This window comes from Zeus faber, assembly GCF_960531495.2.
Source record: "Zeus faber genome assembly, chromosome: 7".
NCBI classification, from domain to species: Eukaryota; Metazoa; Chordata; class Actinopteri; order Zeiformes; family Zeidae; genus Zeus; species Zeus faber.
This window is the reverse complement of record NC_137203.1, coordinates 28653149-28668374: the sequence shown is the minus strand read 5'-3', so window position 1 is coordinate 28668374 and position 15226 is coordinate 28653149. Positions and strand designations below refer to the sequence as shown.

Below are 15226 nucleotides of genomic sequence, written 5' to 3'. Positions count from 1 at the left end.
AGTGTAGGGTGAAGAACAAAAGTGCAAGGAATTCTTTCTTGTTTTGGTTGAACGCAATGGTGGAGATGTTTTTTTTTTTTTTTTGCATTGGCAGGGCTTTTTTGTTGGCGTCCACCTCTGCTTCTGATTGCATGATCATCTAGGCATTGAGTACAGTAGCGACACATGAGGACGTAAGACCTGTCAGTGGCTAAACTCTGCTGCACTCCACTGCAGCGCTCTGCTTTAAGCTCTGTTACTGGGAGGGAATTGAATTAACTTGTGAGAATCATCTGGATTTAAAGGACTCCTTAATTAGGCTTATCTGTACGATTAGCTGTTAGTGGCGATTCAGGCTTGAAGCGGCACATTAGCAGCTACAGTAAGTGGCTAAAAGCATCGGCGATCATAACAGGATGAGAAAACAAGATGTTGCTTTCCAAGATGTTTACTTTCCAGTTTACAGAATCATTTTAGATGGTTAATCTGAGTAGACATTTGGATTCAGGCACACATTTAAACGGGTAAATGTGTGTTTTATAGGCACTATTTCGCTGTAATGAGCGCTTGCCCGAGAAAAACTTCTCAGATAATAGCCTTTGCGATTAAAAAGAAAAATGGTGCAAATTTAAATTGTGGTCATGAAATTAAATCAATCAAACCCTGTAGATAGTCAAGGGACAAGAAGCAGGACGAAAAGCTGGAAGCATGACATTGTGGAAAAGAACGTGACAGGCGTCACTGGGATTCAACCAGTACCAGCGAATGCCCAACGCAAAAGTTCTTCTTGTGGCAGGAAAAAAATCACCTTGGAGAAGAGGTCCTCTAATTTAAGATAATTTATTATAGAACATATCTGAGTTTGTCTCTGCAGAGGACAAGACTGGAAATAATACAAGGACACATACCCTTTTTATAATGACTTGTCGTGGAGTGTGATTTTTCTCTTAAACAGAGTGTTCCAACAATTCATCTGATTAATAGTGCTGTTTACCAGACTGACTTCTCTCTAGAGACTAGTATTGAGCAAGACCCTTGCTCAATACTGCTCACCCAGACCCTTAGCTCAAAATAACAATCTGTTGCGCAATCAACCCTTTAAACTTTTTACATTGTTCTTTTCCTCCTCCCTAGCTGGAGCGCATGCTGGAGAGCAGTGCGGTGCGAGCCCAGAAGCAGCTGGTGCTGCTCCACAAGGAGGACGGGCCCCCGCCCAGAGGGACGGCCGAGTGGCTCAACATGCGGAGCTGGATCTCCAGACACCTGCATCTCTCCTGCCCCCGCCGGGTCTTCTCCAGGCGGAGCCTCCCCAAACTGGTACGCCAATGCAGTCACGCAAGGAAAAGAAAGGAACGGTTCAGAATTGTATCTTCCTCTCGCGGGAAGATTCTGCTCAAAGCGTGACCCACTTAAAGGACACTTAGGGAAAAGTTGCATGGGAGTCATTCGGAAGGTGTTTGGTTGAGTGGAACATGAATGAATACCCCGTGAAAACAGTTCCTCAACTGCCAGAAACAAACAGACTAATACCCTGTGTTATTACTCACAGCGTGGGATCTATAAACATAAGATAAATACGGGAACAGATTAATCACCCCCCTTTAGGCTGAGATTTGTAATCATCAATATTTAAACATAGAATTGCCAAATTTGTGTTTTCAGAAGGAGATGTACCAGCGGGTCTTCGAGAAGCCTCCGGATCGCCACTCTGACTTCTCCCGGCTGGCACGTGTCCTGACGGGCAACAGCATCGCGCTGGTGCTGGGTGGAGGGGGCGCAAGGTACCCCAAAGGCACCCGGCTCTATATCTGGATACATTACGGTCAACGGGAAAACAGAAAAAAAACATTTTTATTTATTATGAAGCCGGAGAAGGGTTTTGTGTGTGTGTGCAGAGGCTCAGTGGAGCGATTAGTCAAACAAAGACGTCACTTGGTTCATTAGAAGGTGGGAAGCTCTAAAGTTGGTTCTCCCTGGAGACGTCGTGGTTTGAAGTGAAATGGTCATAGAGTTGGACATAGATGCCGGATTCGCTTTTGACTGTCACATAGTGTCTCTCACTCACTGTTCGGTTTCTCGTTTCTTATCTTGTCGCTTATTCCTGGAGCTCTCGCAAGGTGAGTACTCTCGTCCAAGGGCCCGACTTGAAGCCTTGCCTTGCAGCCACAGCGTCTGCCTCTTCCTGTTAGTTAGTGCTTCCTGTAAGTTTTAGTTCCAGTGGTTTCCCGTTTGAGTAGCTTTAATGTAGCTTACGTGGGTTGCCAGGTCAGGGATTCGACTATTAAAAAGCCCTGATAGACCTCGCGGTTAAATTAACGTCCACCGTTTCAGGGGCTGCTCCCAGGTCGGCATCCTGAAGGCGCTGAACGAGTCGGGCATCCCAGTCGACATGGTGGGTGGCACCTCCATTGGCTCCTTGATCGGAGCGCTGTACGCCGAGGAGAAGAGCAGCAGCCGCATGAGGGTCCGGGCCCGCGAGTGGGCCATGGTGGGTGCATTTAAAGACGCAACCTAGAAAGAACAGAATTGTAGGATTAGCAGGGATTTCAGACAGGGTCTGCTACCGCCAAATTTCCTCTCTGTTTTCCTTTACATTTTTTAATACTCTTGTTTTACCTGCTGCCCCCTAGAGGTCCATGATGGAAGTGCAAGGGGTCCACAGCAAAATATTTTTTTATGGTTTGAATGATTTTCTTTTACATTTTTTTTTTAGATAATATATATGAAGTTACTCTTACTTACGCCTGACTTATGAGTTTTTGTCAGCGAAGTTTAAGCTAAATGGTATATTTTTTTCATTCTACACAAACCACTACCTACTACTACAAAGTGTGCCATTAAAAAAAAATGGGATCCCCTGGCCTCAGTCCTTTTGCCTTATTTAATCTGCCCTGTTCTGCGTAAAAACTGTGAAAGCCTGACTTTTGTCTTGTTCTGTCATTGATTTCAGGATATGACGTCAATCTTCAAGAAGATTCTGGACCTGACGTACCCGGTGACCTCCATGTTTTCCGGAGCTTCTTTTAACTCCGGCATTAGCTCTGTGTTCAAGGGCAAACAGATCGAGGTGATAACTGATCATTGCCAGCAGTAACACTTGGAAAAGTTTGATTTAATGATCGCCTTTACACCACAACAGCCCTGCATTTAAAGTAACTGCAATTATATAAATGTAAATTGAGGTTTTTCCTCCCCCCTCACAGGACTTGTGGATCCCATATTTCAACATAACAACAGATATCACAGCATCTTCCATGAGAGTTCACACGGACGGTCAGTCCTATGTTTGACACATCCAGCACGCCTTATATCTGTTTCTCGATCCTTACTCCCATTAATCAGTAAAATAACTTCGCCAAATGATTTACTGTGGAAACTCGCAGGTTCCCTGTGGAGGTACGTGCGGGCCAGCATGTCGCTGTCTGGCTACCTGCCGCCTCTCTGCGACCCCAGAGACGGACACCTGCTCATGGATGGCGGCTACATCAACAACTTGCCGGGTAAGAGAACTTGGAGCAAAATGTCCATTTCCACCTCCTCCTACATTTGTAAGTGAATCCAAAATCTTGGGACAGCCAAACCCCAGTTTTTAACAGTAGCGCAGTTGATGAAGGATATTGGTCAAAAATAAATGAGTTCATTCGGGCTGTCAAACAATTAGAAAAAAATGTATCTCATGATATTTGTGTCGTTAATCGCGATTAATCCCATTATATTTTTGTAGTTAATCGCAATTCTTTTAATTTTACTCAAATTCGACCCCCAAGAAAGAATTCTCTATTTAAAAAGCAGCACATTGAGTATTAGTCATACTATAGTTGGATTTTTGACAACATAAACACAAAATAATTGTGGCAGTTTCACCTGCGACACACCAACCAAGTGGCTTATTCAGGACCCTCCGGCACAGAGACACAGACGACAGGGTAGAAAACACAAGTTTATTGTGGAGAGGGGGCTTGATAGAACAAGCACAAGAGCAGATGGACATGTGTCATGACAGGGCTCCTCTCCTGAGTGTGTGTGGGGATGGGGGTTTTACCTGTTGCTCGTTAGACCAACCAACGATCAACAGGTATGCAGCCACTTCGATCCTGGGTCCAAATTACCTAGACCCAGGACAAGTGTGGCTGCCCAAACCACGCCATCCCCACACCACAATGATAATTTTTTCAAAATATATTTAATGGCATTTTCACTATAAATGAGCATCATTCTTCTAGTCCTTTGCACTGAGCCAGTTGCTAAGACATCATTCAAACATGGAAAGTGAATGGTTCAAACTAGGAAAATGTGTTAATGGCGTCAAAAAAGGGGTTGAAAATATATTGCGTTAAACTTGACGCATTAGTTATAATTTATTCATACAGGAAACACATTGAATGGCAAATTACACATTGCTGATTGAAGCCTGGTGATACTCAATAATAAAATGCATATTAAATGTTTTTAAAGCATAAATTTCCATTTATCCTTTCCTTTCCATCGGGCCTCCCTAGCTGACGTGGCTCGCTCCATGGGCGCCAAGGTCGTGATCGCCATTGACGTGGGCAGCCAGGATGAGACTAACCTCACCAACTACGGAGACAGCCTCAACGGCTGGTGGTTGCTTTGGAAACGCTTCAACCCCTTGGGGGAGAGAGTCAAGGTGATCCTTTTTTTGCAAGAGATCTATGTTAAATATACGTACCATATAAGTATCATTCATTTGTAATTAGGAAAGCGTGGAAAATGGTATGGGATTTGGGTCTAATACCAGGCTAAATAGTGGAGAACATCCAAAATAGAAAAAAGGCCTGTTAACAAAACGTGTTACACATCATGGAAAAGCAATTCCATTTTCTGCATTTGTGATACACATTTCGATACAAATTTTCAGAAAATTTTGATAAAATCATAATTATTATGTACAAATGACCATAAATAAAATAAAGTCTATACTGTATAGTAAAAGTAATAATAAACATTAATTTGATTCATTTTATATATATATATATATATATATATATATATATATATATATATATATATTATATAGTGCTCACAAAGGGCTTTACAAATAACTAAGAATAAATAAAAGTAATAATAAAAAAAATAACACATCAAATTGGTACTTTAACAGAAGTTTAGGATTCAAGAATCGGTGGGTTTTTTTTTCCTATATTTTGCCGAAATTCAGAAACCTACTGATTGTTCAATAAGCTTTTCTAAATGAGATAAGGATAGTGCAGCAGTGGGTTGACATAGCAAAAAAAACAATTATGACCTTTATTCTTTTTTGGTAGGTAGGTACAGTTAAAGTTACCATGTTAATCTACTATTAAGATTTTGAAAACCAGCCCATGCGTGTTGCTCTATATTTGTGTCCTGTAACTCCAGGTCCTCAACATGGCGGAGATTCAGACGCGGCTGGCCTACGTGTGCTGCGTGCGGCAGCTGGAGCTGGTCAAGGAGAGCGAGTACTGCGAGTACATCCGGCCCCCCATCGATCGCTACGGCACGCTGGAATTCGGAAAGTTCGACGAGATCGCCGTGAGTGTCCCCGAGGCTCCTCCGCCCTTTCCTTCCTTCCTTCCTACCTTCCTCTTTTTTAACCGTCTTGCCTCTAACCCTCTCCCTCTTCGTCCCGGCAGGAGGTGGGGTACCAACATGGGAAGACGGTGTTCGACGTGTGGCAGCGCAGCGGCGTGGTGGACAGCATGCTCAAGGACCGACACCAGGAGGCGTTCCACAAGCCCAAGAGCAGCAACGTGAGTGGAATGAAGTACACTTCCACCAGGGGCGGCGGAGCTCAACGTGATAGATTGACTTTTTCTCAATCCCAGTTAAGATTAGATTGGATGAGATGGATACTTTATTCATCGGTTTTGGGAAATTTTGGAACCTCAATCTCAGTCTGGTTTTTGGGAGTACATATATTTGGGATATTGGGGTATTCAAAATTTTATTTTTGTTTCTATTGTCTTTCAGGTGGTCACGTGTCCCAACGCCTCTTTCACCGACCTGGCCGAGATCGTGTCAAGAATTGAACCGGTCAAGAGCAATGCCCCCATCGAGCGTAAGTGATCTGTGAAATGTCAAAATAATTCAGTAGATTTATTTTCAGACGTGCACGTAACCATGCTGTTCAGAAACACTTGCCACATGGTCTAGGGGTGATGTGGAATAGTGATGCAAGTCTCAAACTTTCACTAATGTGGAAGAATATTACGGTGTTATTTTTCTGCCTCATTCCTGAGTGAGCAATAGGAAATTTTGAGCACAGAAAAATCTATTTTGCAAGCACATAAATTATTTGAGCAAACAAAAATCTGTTCTGTACACATTAAGATGTATTTGCTTGTATGCATATGAATGTGCAATACTCACGCCCTCGGTGCGCTCAGATTTCACTCGCACTCAAGTCTCCGCGCGCTCGCTCAAAATGTGTTGCCAGTTAGAGAACTACGGAGGGACACTCGCTCTACACCGCTCTGCCTTTGAGCACCCCAGATGGGACTTGAACCCACAATCCCTGGCTTAGGAGGCCAGTGCCTTATCCATTAGGCCACTGGGGCTGGAAAGCTGAGTAAGCAACAGCTGCACGCACGCGGGCGCCCGCACCCACACTGCTCGTCCATTATTATCCATTTATTTGTGTTTTTTTGTTTATCCATCAGAATCCATGAATAAAATGTATTCATATATATATATATATATATATATATATATATATATATATATATATATATATATATATATATCTCACCCACAACATTTAAACCACTGACGGGTGGCGTGAATAACATTGCTCATCTCGTTCCAACGGAACCTGTCAAGAGGTGGGATATATGAGGCATCAAGTGAACAGTCAGTTCTTGAAGTTGATGTGTTGGAAGCAGGAAAAATGGGCAAGCTCAAGGATCTGAGCGACTTTGACAAGAGCCAAATTGTGATGGCTAGACGACTGAGTCAGAGCATCTCCAAAACGACAGGTCTTGTGGGGTGTTCCCGGTATGCAGTGGTTAGTACCTACCAAAAGTGGTCCAAGGAAGGACAACCGGTGAGCCGGCGATAGAGATGCAAGTTTTTTCAAAAAAGAAAGAAAAAGTACAATCCCTGATGTGCAATGTGTGAAAATATGTGCATTACACTCAGTACTCTGGTTCTTATTTATGGTGTTTTTTCTATATAATTATATTGTTTATAGTGCTTACCTCGATATGCTCTCTATTTTCTGCTGTCCCTTTTTTGCCGCTGTAACAATGTAAATTTACCCGGTGTGGGACTAATAAAGGTTTATCTTATTATATCTGATCTTAATTGGAGAAGGTAAATGCTTATTGGCTATCTCGTCTCCAATCACAACGCTGCCAAACGTAGCTCCGCTCCTGCAGAATCCTGGAAGCATTATAAAAATAAAAATAAATGCTTTCACTGTTTCAAACTGTTTCACTGTTTTGATTGAATAATTCATTTTCAATCATAGAGCCTTATTGTGATACAATATCACACTTAGGGCTGAACGATTAATCAAATCCAAACCAACGTCACAATTTAATAGAATGCAATTTTCGAATTGCAAAGTCTGTGAATAAAACTATTATTATTATTTTTTTTATTTTGTTATGTAAGGTTACACAATCTAACCAGTAGGGCTGTCCAGCGCTGGCGCTTCCTACAGGCGAGACAGGCGGCGCCTAGCGTGCCATCTGCATGTACTACTACATGACTTGAGTGAGAGCCAAATCTTAGTGCACCGAGCCAGAGTTTGTGAGAGGGGACATGAGTATTGAACATTAATATGGATAATAGCAAACAAGCGAATACATTTATTGTGCACAGAAAATATTTTCTTTTGCTCAAATAATTCATGTGCTTGCAAAATATGTTTCTTTGCTCAAAATCTTCCATTGCTTGTTCAGGAATGAGGCACAAATATAACACCATAGAATCTATACAGATTTTCACAATTTATGCAGATTTTCAAAATATCTGCTTGTACATTCGTCCCTCCAGGTTCAGGTTCAGCACATTGAACTACAGTATATGTCCATGGAAAGTATATCGGACAAAAACATTTTTTCTTTCAAATGAAACCCCCAAAACTTTCATACCTCATATCCTCGTAACCGATGCTAATTCATTTAGACCAAAGATTAAACACAACAGATTACAATCGAAACATAGGATTCAGTCTGAAGAAATGTTCTACATTTTCACATTAAGATGAATAATTTTTTGCCATTGAACCATATTTTCTCTGTATATACTACATATATATATATATAAATATTCTTGTCTTCATCTCTTGAACCTCATTACACCACCTTCAGAGGAACTCTCTGACGAGTACCAGACCGACTACGATGAAGAGGCCGTGGAGAGCGCACTGTCCGACTACGACGTGTCCAACCCCAACAGCGAGCACACGGAGGGAGAGGAGACCGTGGACACAGCCGAGACGGTACTGTATCCTGAACCAAGTCAAATCAGTGAACTGTCAAACCTAACTGATCCGCAACGTTTTTTCTTACAGTGTGATCCTTAAAATAGAGATGGGTCCGAATATTCTATTATTCTTTTATTCATTCGTCATTCATTCATTATTTATCCAATTGGGACAAATTACTCTGGTCTAATAATTAAATAATTGAGACCTCTACTTTAGAGTGGCGTGCAGTCACTTCAGTTTTAACCATGTTAATAGGAAAACCTACCGTTTATGGAACCTGTTAATCATCCAAACCGATCCTGTCCATCCGATTATTCGATTATTCACTCTTAACTCATACCAATCATTCACCCAGCAAAACTATAAGTTTCGCACTTCCCTACTTTAAACATGAAAAATCAATAGCCTACATTTAACTGTCAGAAAGGAACGTCAGAATATTTGATGAGACTTCTTTGGGACTATTAGCATCCACCGTTTCCAAGTAAACAGCCAACACATCTGCCGGGAAAAGGGAAAAGGTGAAGCTGGTTCAGTTGACCGGTTAGTGTGGGATAACACAACTACCTTAATCGAACTATCTTCTGCTTCCAACTATAAAGGAAGGAAACTCTGTCCGTCTGTCTGTCTGACTATCTTGACAACCATTCATCCGATCTACTTCACACTTGGCAGGTGTATTGCTGGGGACCCAAGGACGTGCAGTGAGGAATTTGGTGCAATTTGGACACGCGACATGTGTAATATTAATAAACTTAGAAAAAAGCGTGCCAGCGTGGGGCTGGGCTTCAGGGCATTGACATTTTATTATACTGCACCATTCAAATGTCTTAGAAAGTCTTACATTTTGAACGGGTATGCACTAGTTCAATAAAACAATACATTGAGATGGAATATTTATCTGAAATGACTTTATAACTAGTATTGCTAATTTTAAGTTCCGCTAAGAAAAGTAGTCCACAACAACATAGCTAACTCTCCTGCGACGACATGGCAAACTATTTGGCCTACAAAAGAAACTTTTCCCAACATATGACTGTTTCATCTCTTCAGGTCTTCCATTGTAGTTTCTATGTAGCGTCACTCGCTGCTAGCTCATGTTAACATTAGCATATAGGCGGCGTGATGCAAGGGACGTGAACCCAGGTGGAGAAGTGATTTCCCGCGGCAATGGTCGCTATTAACTGACAGCGATCATTATTCACAAATAATTGCTGCTATCGACCAATCAGAATGGAGTATTCCATAGAGCCATTACAGCTCGATACTTCTGCATCCCAGTTTGAATTTGGATAATACGGGTGACAAACAGGATAAAAACAGGACTCTTATTTGTTTGGTCTTTGTTTCACTTCAGGATGAGGAAATTCAGTTCAGGGATCGACTGCGGCGGCAGGATCTGTCAGGTGGCGCCAGTCCATGACCGCCATCCGTCCAGCAAAGCGGTTTTCCTGTCTGGAGAACTCCTCAATGCAGAACCTCAGAATACGACTTTTGACCAACGGGCACTCCGTGTGTCGCCCCAAGGTCCCAGGCGCTCTTATCTAATGAGCGAGCAGACAGCACAAGCCTTTTATGGATAGCGTGCCTTTAAAAGGTAACGCAGGAAGGTGTCTCGTTTATTGCGGTGCCACCAAGAGACAACTGCGTTCTTTTGGGTTTGAGTCCTTGGTTTTAAAACACTGAAGTTCTAAAATATCACATACTACGAGTTACAGTATACGTACGTACAGGTTTCATGCCAAATTCCTGATTCATTTTTCATAAAATGTCCTCGCCAAGCCTTTTAGTATTACCTCACTTGGAACTCGAACCGGCAATAAAGGGACGTATCCACTGTCAGAACACATTGAAAATTATATACAGGATATATAAACATCCTATATTTCAAAATAGTTACTGTGATCTGTGAATTGAATAAGCTTTGTAATGTTCAAACCTGAATCAACCGTCTACGATATTTATTTAAAATAGTTCATTATTTCCAAATGTTTTCTATGTCCAGAAATCAGTGATGGAAGTAGATGTATAATTATTATTAATATTATTATTATTATTATTATTATTATTATTATTATGAAGTGCAATAACACGTTAACAAAACAGTATAGGAGCTAATACTTGACATTATGTTATGTGATTATCGTATAGTATGTTATAAAACAAATAATAATGCTTATTCAGATATACAGAAATTTCTGGGTTTTTTTTTCATGTGACCCAACAAGGTCGAGGGAGTAGCGCATGTGATTGTACTTTATCATTACTAAATAGTTCGATATTTAAGGAGGTGCCTCATTAAGGTTAAAGATTGCCCCATTAAAGATTCCTATAAGATATAACAACGTAATTAGATGATAGAGTTTAACCTGCAGCATAATAATGTTGTAGTGAAGATAATGTGGGAATCCATGCAATTTTGCAAGAAGTTTACAGGAGAGGAAAGAACATTTCGTCCAGACACTGTGTGGTATTGATTAGTACTGATTGATTGTTCATCAGATGCTGTTGATTTAAGTTAAAGTAAGTCTCTGTAATGACTGACTGAATTTAGTGTCTTGTTTGGTCCTACGCTCATATTTGTGTTCTCAATGTCTAGAAAGAGCTTTGTCTTATTATAGATTGTAATTCTATTATAGTTTGAGATAATTTCTCGGTTATTACCACTCTCCTAGTTATTGATGTGAAGATGGGTGGGGGGGGTGTTCTGTGATAAGGAAGTGCAGCAGTTGGTCAGATTATTTTGTAAAAGCCTCAAAACACGATGCCTATTCACGCAAATGTTGCAACTGAAACAGAACCATGTGTATGGGAAGAAATATGTCACTAGAAACTGAATTGGAATAATTTATATTTGAATTTGAACTGCTCAACTTGAATAATTGCATTAAAAAAACTGAACCTGAATCACATAATTTGTATTGTTTAACTTGAATAATTGAATTGAAAATAGCCTTGAAAAATGACTCTGAATAGCACAATTTGAAATTGAATTTGTTAGTTTGAAACTGAATTCCAATAAACTTGAAATTGAATGTAATATTATGAAATTAAATTAATTTGCCCTGAAACTGTATTTGATCCTCATGGAAAATTCACTCAGTTCTCACAGTTCAAATTCAGTTCTCGTAAGCGGTTGATTCCACAATCGGTGTGCCATTTGTGTCCCACTGATATAAAATGTACAAATATACATGTGAAGTAGAGGTAGGTAGTAAAGGCGAAATACTTTTTACACTTAAGTAAAGATAAGTGACCTACATGCAAAGTTCTGATGAAAAGATTGTAACATTAACAAAAGCTTTCAACAACACTGAGAAAACTGGGGGTGGTAGCTCAGGCGGTAGAGCTGGTGGTCTAGTGATCTAAAGGTTGCTGGTTTGATCCCAGGCTCCTCCTGCTAGCATGCTGTAGTGTCCTTGAGCAAGACACTTAACCCCTAATTGCTCCTGATGGCTGCGTCCGTCGGTGATTGAACAATTGAAAGTCACTTTGGATAAAAGCATCTGCTAAATGTAATGTGATTCCTGTAAAAAAACACCCACTATAAATGAGCAATTCATTATAGATTATGAATAATTTTGATTTTAGTTGTGTCCCATGAAATTCACTCAACCCTGTTACCTGAAGAAGTAAAGTAAGTTCTCTCATTATTTTTTCTGTATTTTCGCTGACATTGTGATATTGACCGAGACGCTCACTTTCAAAGTACAACTCTGTTACCAATATTAAAGCTTGGAAGTAATGTATTTTGTTAAAATACATTTTAGGTGAATCGTTGGAATGTCCTTATTGTCCTCACACCATTATCACAAATGCTGGTAGTCACATTTTGTATATTTGCTGATCCTAAAACTCAACCCTGTTACTATTTCAAGACATCTTCAGCACAGAAATCCTGTTAAAAAACAAAAAAAAGTGATATTACCTGAGATGCAGCATTTCTTAGATTCAATGTTGAAAAATGATTCAAAATAAAGTTTCATACAAAGTTTAATTTTTAAGAGTTACAAGGGCTAAATGGCACCCTAATCGTGGAATCACCCAAGTGGCTACTAGTTAATGCACATACATTGAGATATGATTTATTGCTGAATAAAAATGATAGGCTCACAGCCGTCGCAAGGAGAACATTGAAGGTGTCGGATCGCCTGATAGGGCTCATTGGCCAGAGACCATTGTATAAAAACCGGAATGGTCAAGTAGAGCAGATTGCCTAACCCTTAGCCGAGTATAAAATTATTTGCCCACGTAAGATTCACTTGATATGTCCCTCTAGTTCTCTGCCAAAGGATACAGTCACATACTGCACAACACAATTTTTATTAGTTCTGGGCATGGATGCATATAAATTTAGGGACTTCACCCTGCACTCAGGAACTTAAGGGAATAAATGAAGTATTTTCTCAAAACAATAACAAAAACACCTTAACAAAATATACCTAATGAGAAATTTCGGAAGCAAGGAATTTACTTGAGCAAAGAAAAGTTTGGCTCTTTTTAGAGATTTGGCTCTGTTTTTTTTGTTTTTTGTTTTTTGTTTTTTACCTGTGCTGTCAGCAGGCTTGGCATCCAACAGGTTATTTGTAATTAATTAATTAATGATCAAGAACCGCTTGAAATAACTCTGTCCTGTGGACCACCTGTGGGATGACAAGAGCAGAGATTTTTTTTTTTAATAAAAGACCGCCACCAGTCCCCCTCTTTGGAGAATGATCTTACCATCTATAAACAACTAAACATCATTACTTCTTCAAGAGGGGCAAGAGAATCACCATGGGCGAGACGAAAACATGCTTGTCCAACAGTGAATGCATAGGACTTGTCCAAATAAGTCCTGGTGTGTGGGATCAGAACTATACAGTAGCGCCTCCAAGCAGCGGAAAAGGATTCTCAGCCACCCACGAGTCCTGCAGCCATTTAGACACCCCACGACCTCAAGAAAGCGCAGAGCACAATGCATCGCAACACCCCTCCGGTACCAGGAGGCACCCAACCCACAGTGACCAGCCACAGAAGCCCCTGACCGCAGAACAGACGATGGCAGACTTCCCCCCACCCACAGCCTGACCCCCCATCGACGTGCGCCCTGTGCAACGAGAGCGGTAGAGAACCGACACCCAGGCAGCCAGGTGCGACGACGGGAGGGTGATGGCGCGGGACACCCCCATATCAATCCACCTGGGGCAAACTGAGCCCCATCATCGCCAACAGATAGCAAGATATGCGGCCCCTCCATGACCGCGGCAACTGCAAGACAAGGACACTGATCAATGGTTTATGGCCGCTTGTGGGATACTTGGCTTCTATTTGTGTGACCGAATCTCAGTCTGTGGGAAATAATGGGGATCCTTACTGTTGAGCTGTTTGAGGAAACAACCTCTTCCAATAAGGGCTCTTTGAAGACTGAAGATGAAAAATTTGCCTGTGTTCACGGTAATTTTGCATGATTGCTAATCTACACAGTCCAAGCAGAAGTTGTAACGTTTTAAACTGCAACAAATTGATCTCCTTGTCAATTTTTCCAACTTGCTCCTACATCTTACAACTTGCTAGATTGTTCCATGCGGTTCACAACCGCATGGAACATTATTTATCACAAAGCCTTGCGTTGATATGAACTTTTGACCTTTTGCCTTTTGTCCTTACTGATGGTAGGTGGAGGAAACCCCATGTGAGCACAGGGAGAACATGCAAACTCCACATAAGAAAGACTCCTATTTAGAAGGTAACCCACCGGAGCACGGTGCCAACAGCGCCCCAGGCGGGAATCGAACCTAGGACCTTCTTGCTGTGAGGCAGTAGTGCAATAGTTTGTAGGCAGTGTTGTTACCAGTACACATTAGAGAAAGAAGGACACCTCTCGAGCTCTCCTAAATCCTTCTGGAGATAGGAGTAGTAGTTTCCTGGATTAATGAAGTTGATAAAATGCTGTAACAAGTCCACTTCTCTTTTGCGGGAACACTCTGCTTGCTAATTAACTCAATCTCCTGAAGTTGCGTCCCCTTTTGGTGCTGGCTCTCTCGACCTGCAGATTCCACCAAAATCACTCCCCACTGCCACATACTGTACCCCCCCACCACCCAACTTAGGCCAGGGAACCACCTGGCCGACAACTAACCACCTCCTCAGAGCGAGAAAGTCAGCCACCATCTTAGCCCCCAGCTGATGGATCACTTTGAACTTAAAAGGCTGTAATGCCAGATACCATTGTGTGATCTGAGCGTTGGCATCCTTCATGCAGTGAAGCCATTGAAACGGGACGTGGTCGGAATAGAGGGTGAACGGGCACCGAAGGAGGTAATACCGTAGAGCACTGATCAGCAACTTACCACCAGGCACTCCTTCTCCACGGTGCTGTACTTTCTCTCCCGCTGTTAGAGCTCTCTGCTGATGTACAGCACCGTGTGTTTGGCTCCACCTGGGTGGAGCCAAAGCTGGCACAGCCCCGTCCACTGAACCGAATCTGAGGCAGCTGTCCAGGTGAGGTCTGTTAGGGGACAGGTCGGGCACTGAAAAGTTCGAAATAAAGTGCCTGTAATAGCCTGCCATCCCCAAAAATCTCAACTGTTTTTTTTTGTCTTGCGCCATGGGCAGGCCACAATTGCCACTGTCTTGTCTATCTGAGGCCGCACCTGCATGCCTGCCTTCCAAGTGGTACCCCAAATACCATACCTGCCTCCATCCAACCGCACACTTATTCAGCCCGGCCCGCCTCAAGGCCTCCAGGACCGCACCCACCTGCCGCATATGCGTCTCCCATGTATGACTGTGGATAATAACATCATCCAGGTACGCAGCAGAATATGCCAC

The 15226-nt window shown here is 41.9% G+C and overlaps 1 protein-coding gene across 1 annotated transcript in view; it reads left to right on the top strand.

The window, feature by feature from the left end:
• Window positions 1-12133, top strand: part of pnpla7b (patatin-like phospholipase domain containing 7b) — a 35991-nt gene extending 23858 nt beyond the window's left edge. Inside the window, exons 24-35 of the mRNA XM_080003675.1 lie at window positions 1114-1296; window positions 1642-1760; window positions 2311-2467; window positions 2930-3046; window positions 3183-3252; window positions 3363-3479; window positions 4479-4627; window positions 5359-5511; window positions 5613-5729; window positions 5950-6037; window positions 8295-8425; window positions 9771-12133. Coding sequence (XP_079859801.1) covers window positions 1114-1296; window positions 1642-1760; window positions 2311-2467; window positions 2930-3046; window positions 3183-3252; window positions 3363-3479; window positions 4479-4627; window positions 5359-5511; window positions 5613-5729; window positions 5950-6037; window positions 8295-8425; window positions 9771-9836 — 1467 coding nt within the window. The 3' untranslated portion in view covers window positions 9837-12133. The remainder of the gene's footprint in view (window positions 1-1113; window positions 1297-1641; window positions 1761-2310; window positions 2468-2929; window positions 3047-3182; window positions 3253-3362; window positions 3480-4478; window positions 4628-5358; window positions 5512-5612; window positions 5730-5949; window positions 6038-8294; window positions 8426-9770) is intronic.
• Window positions 12134-15226: the final 3093 nt, after the last annotated feature.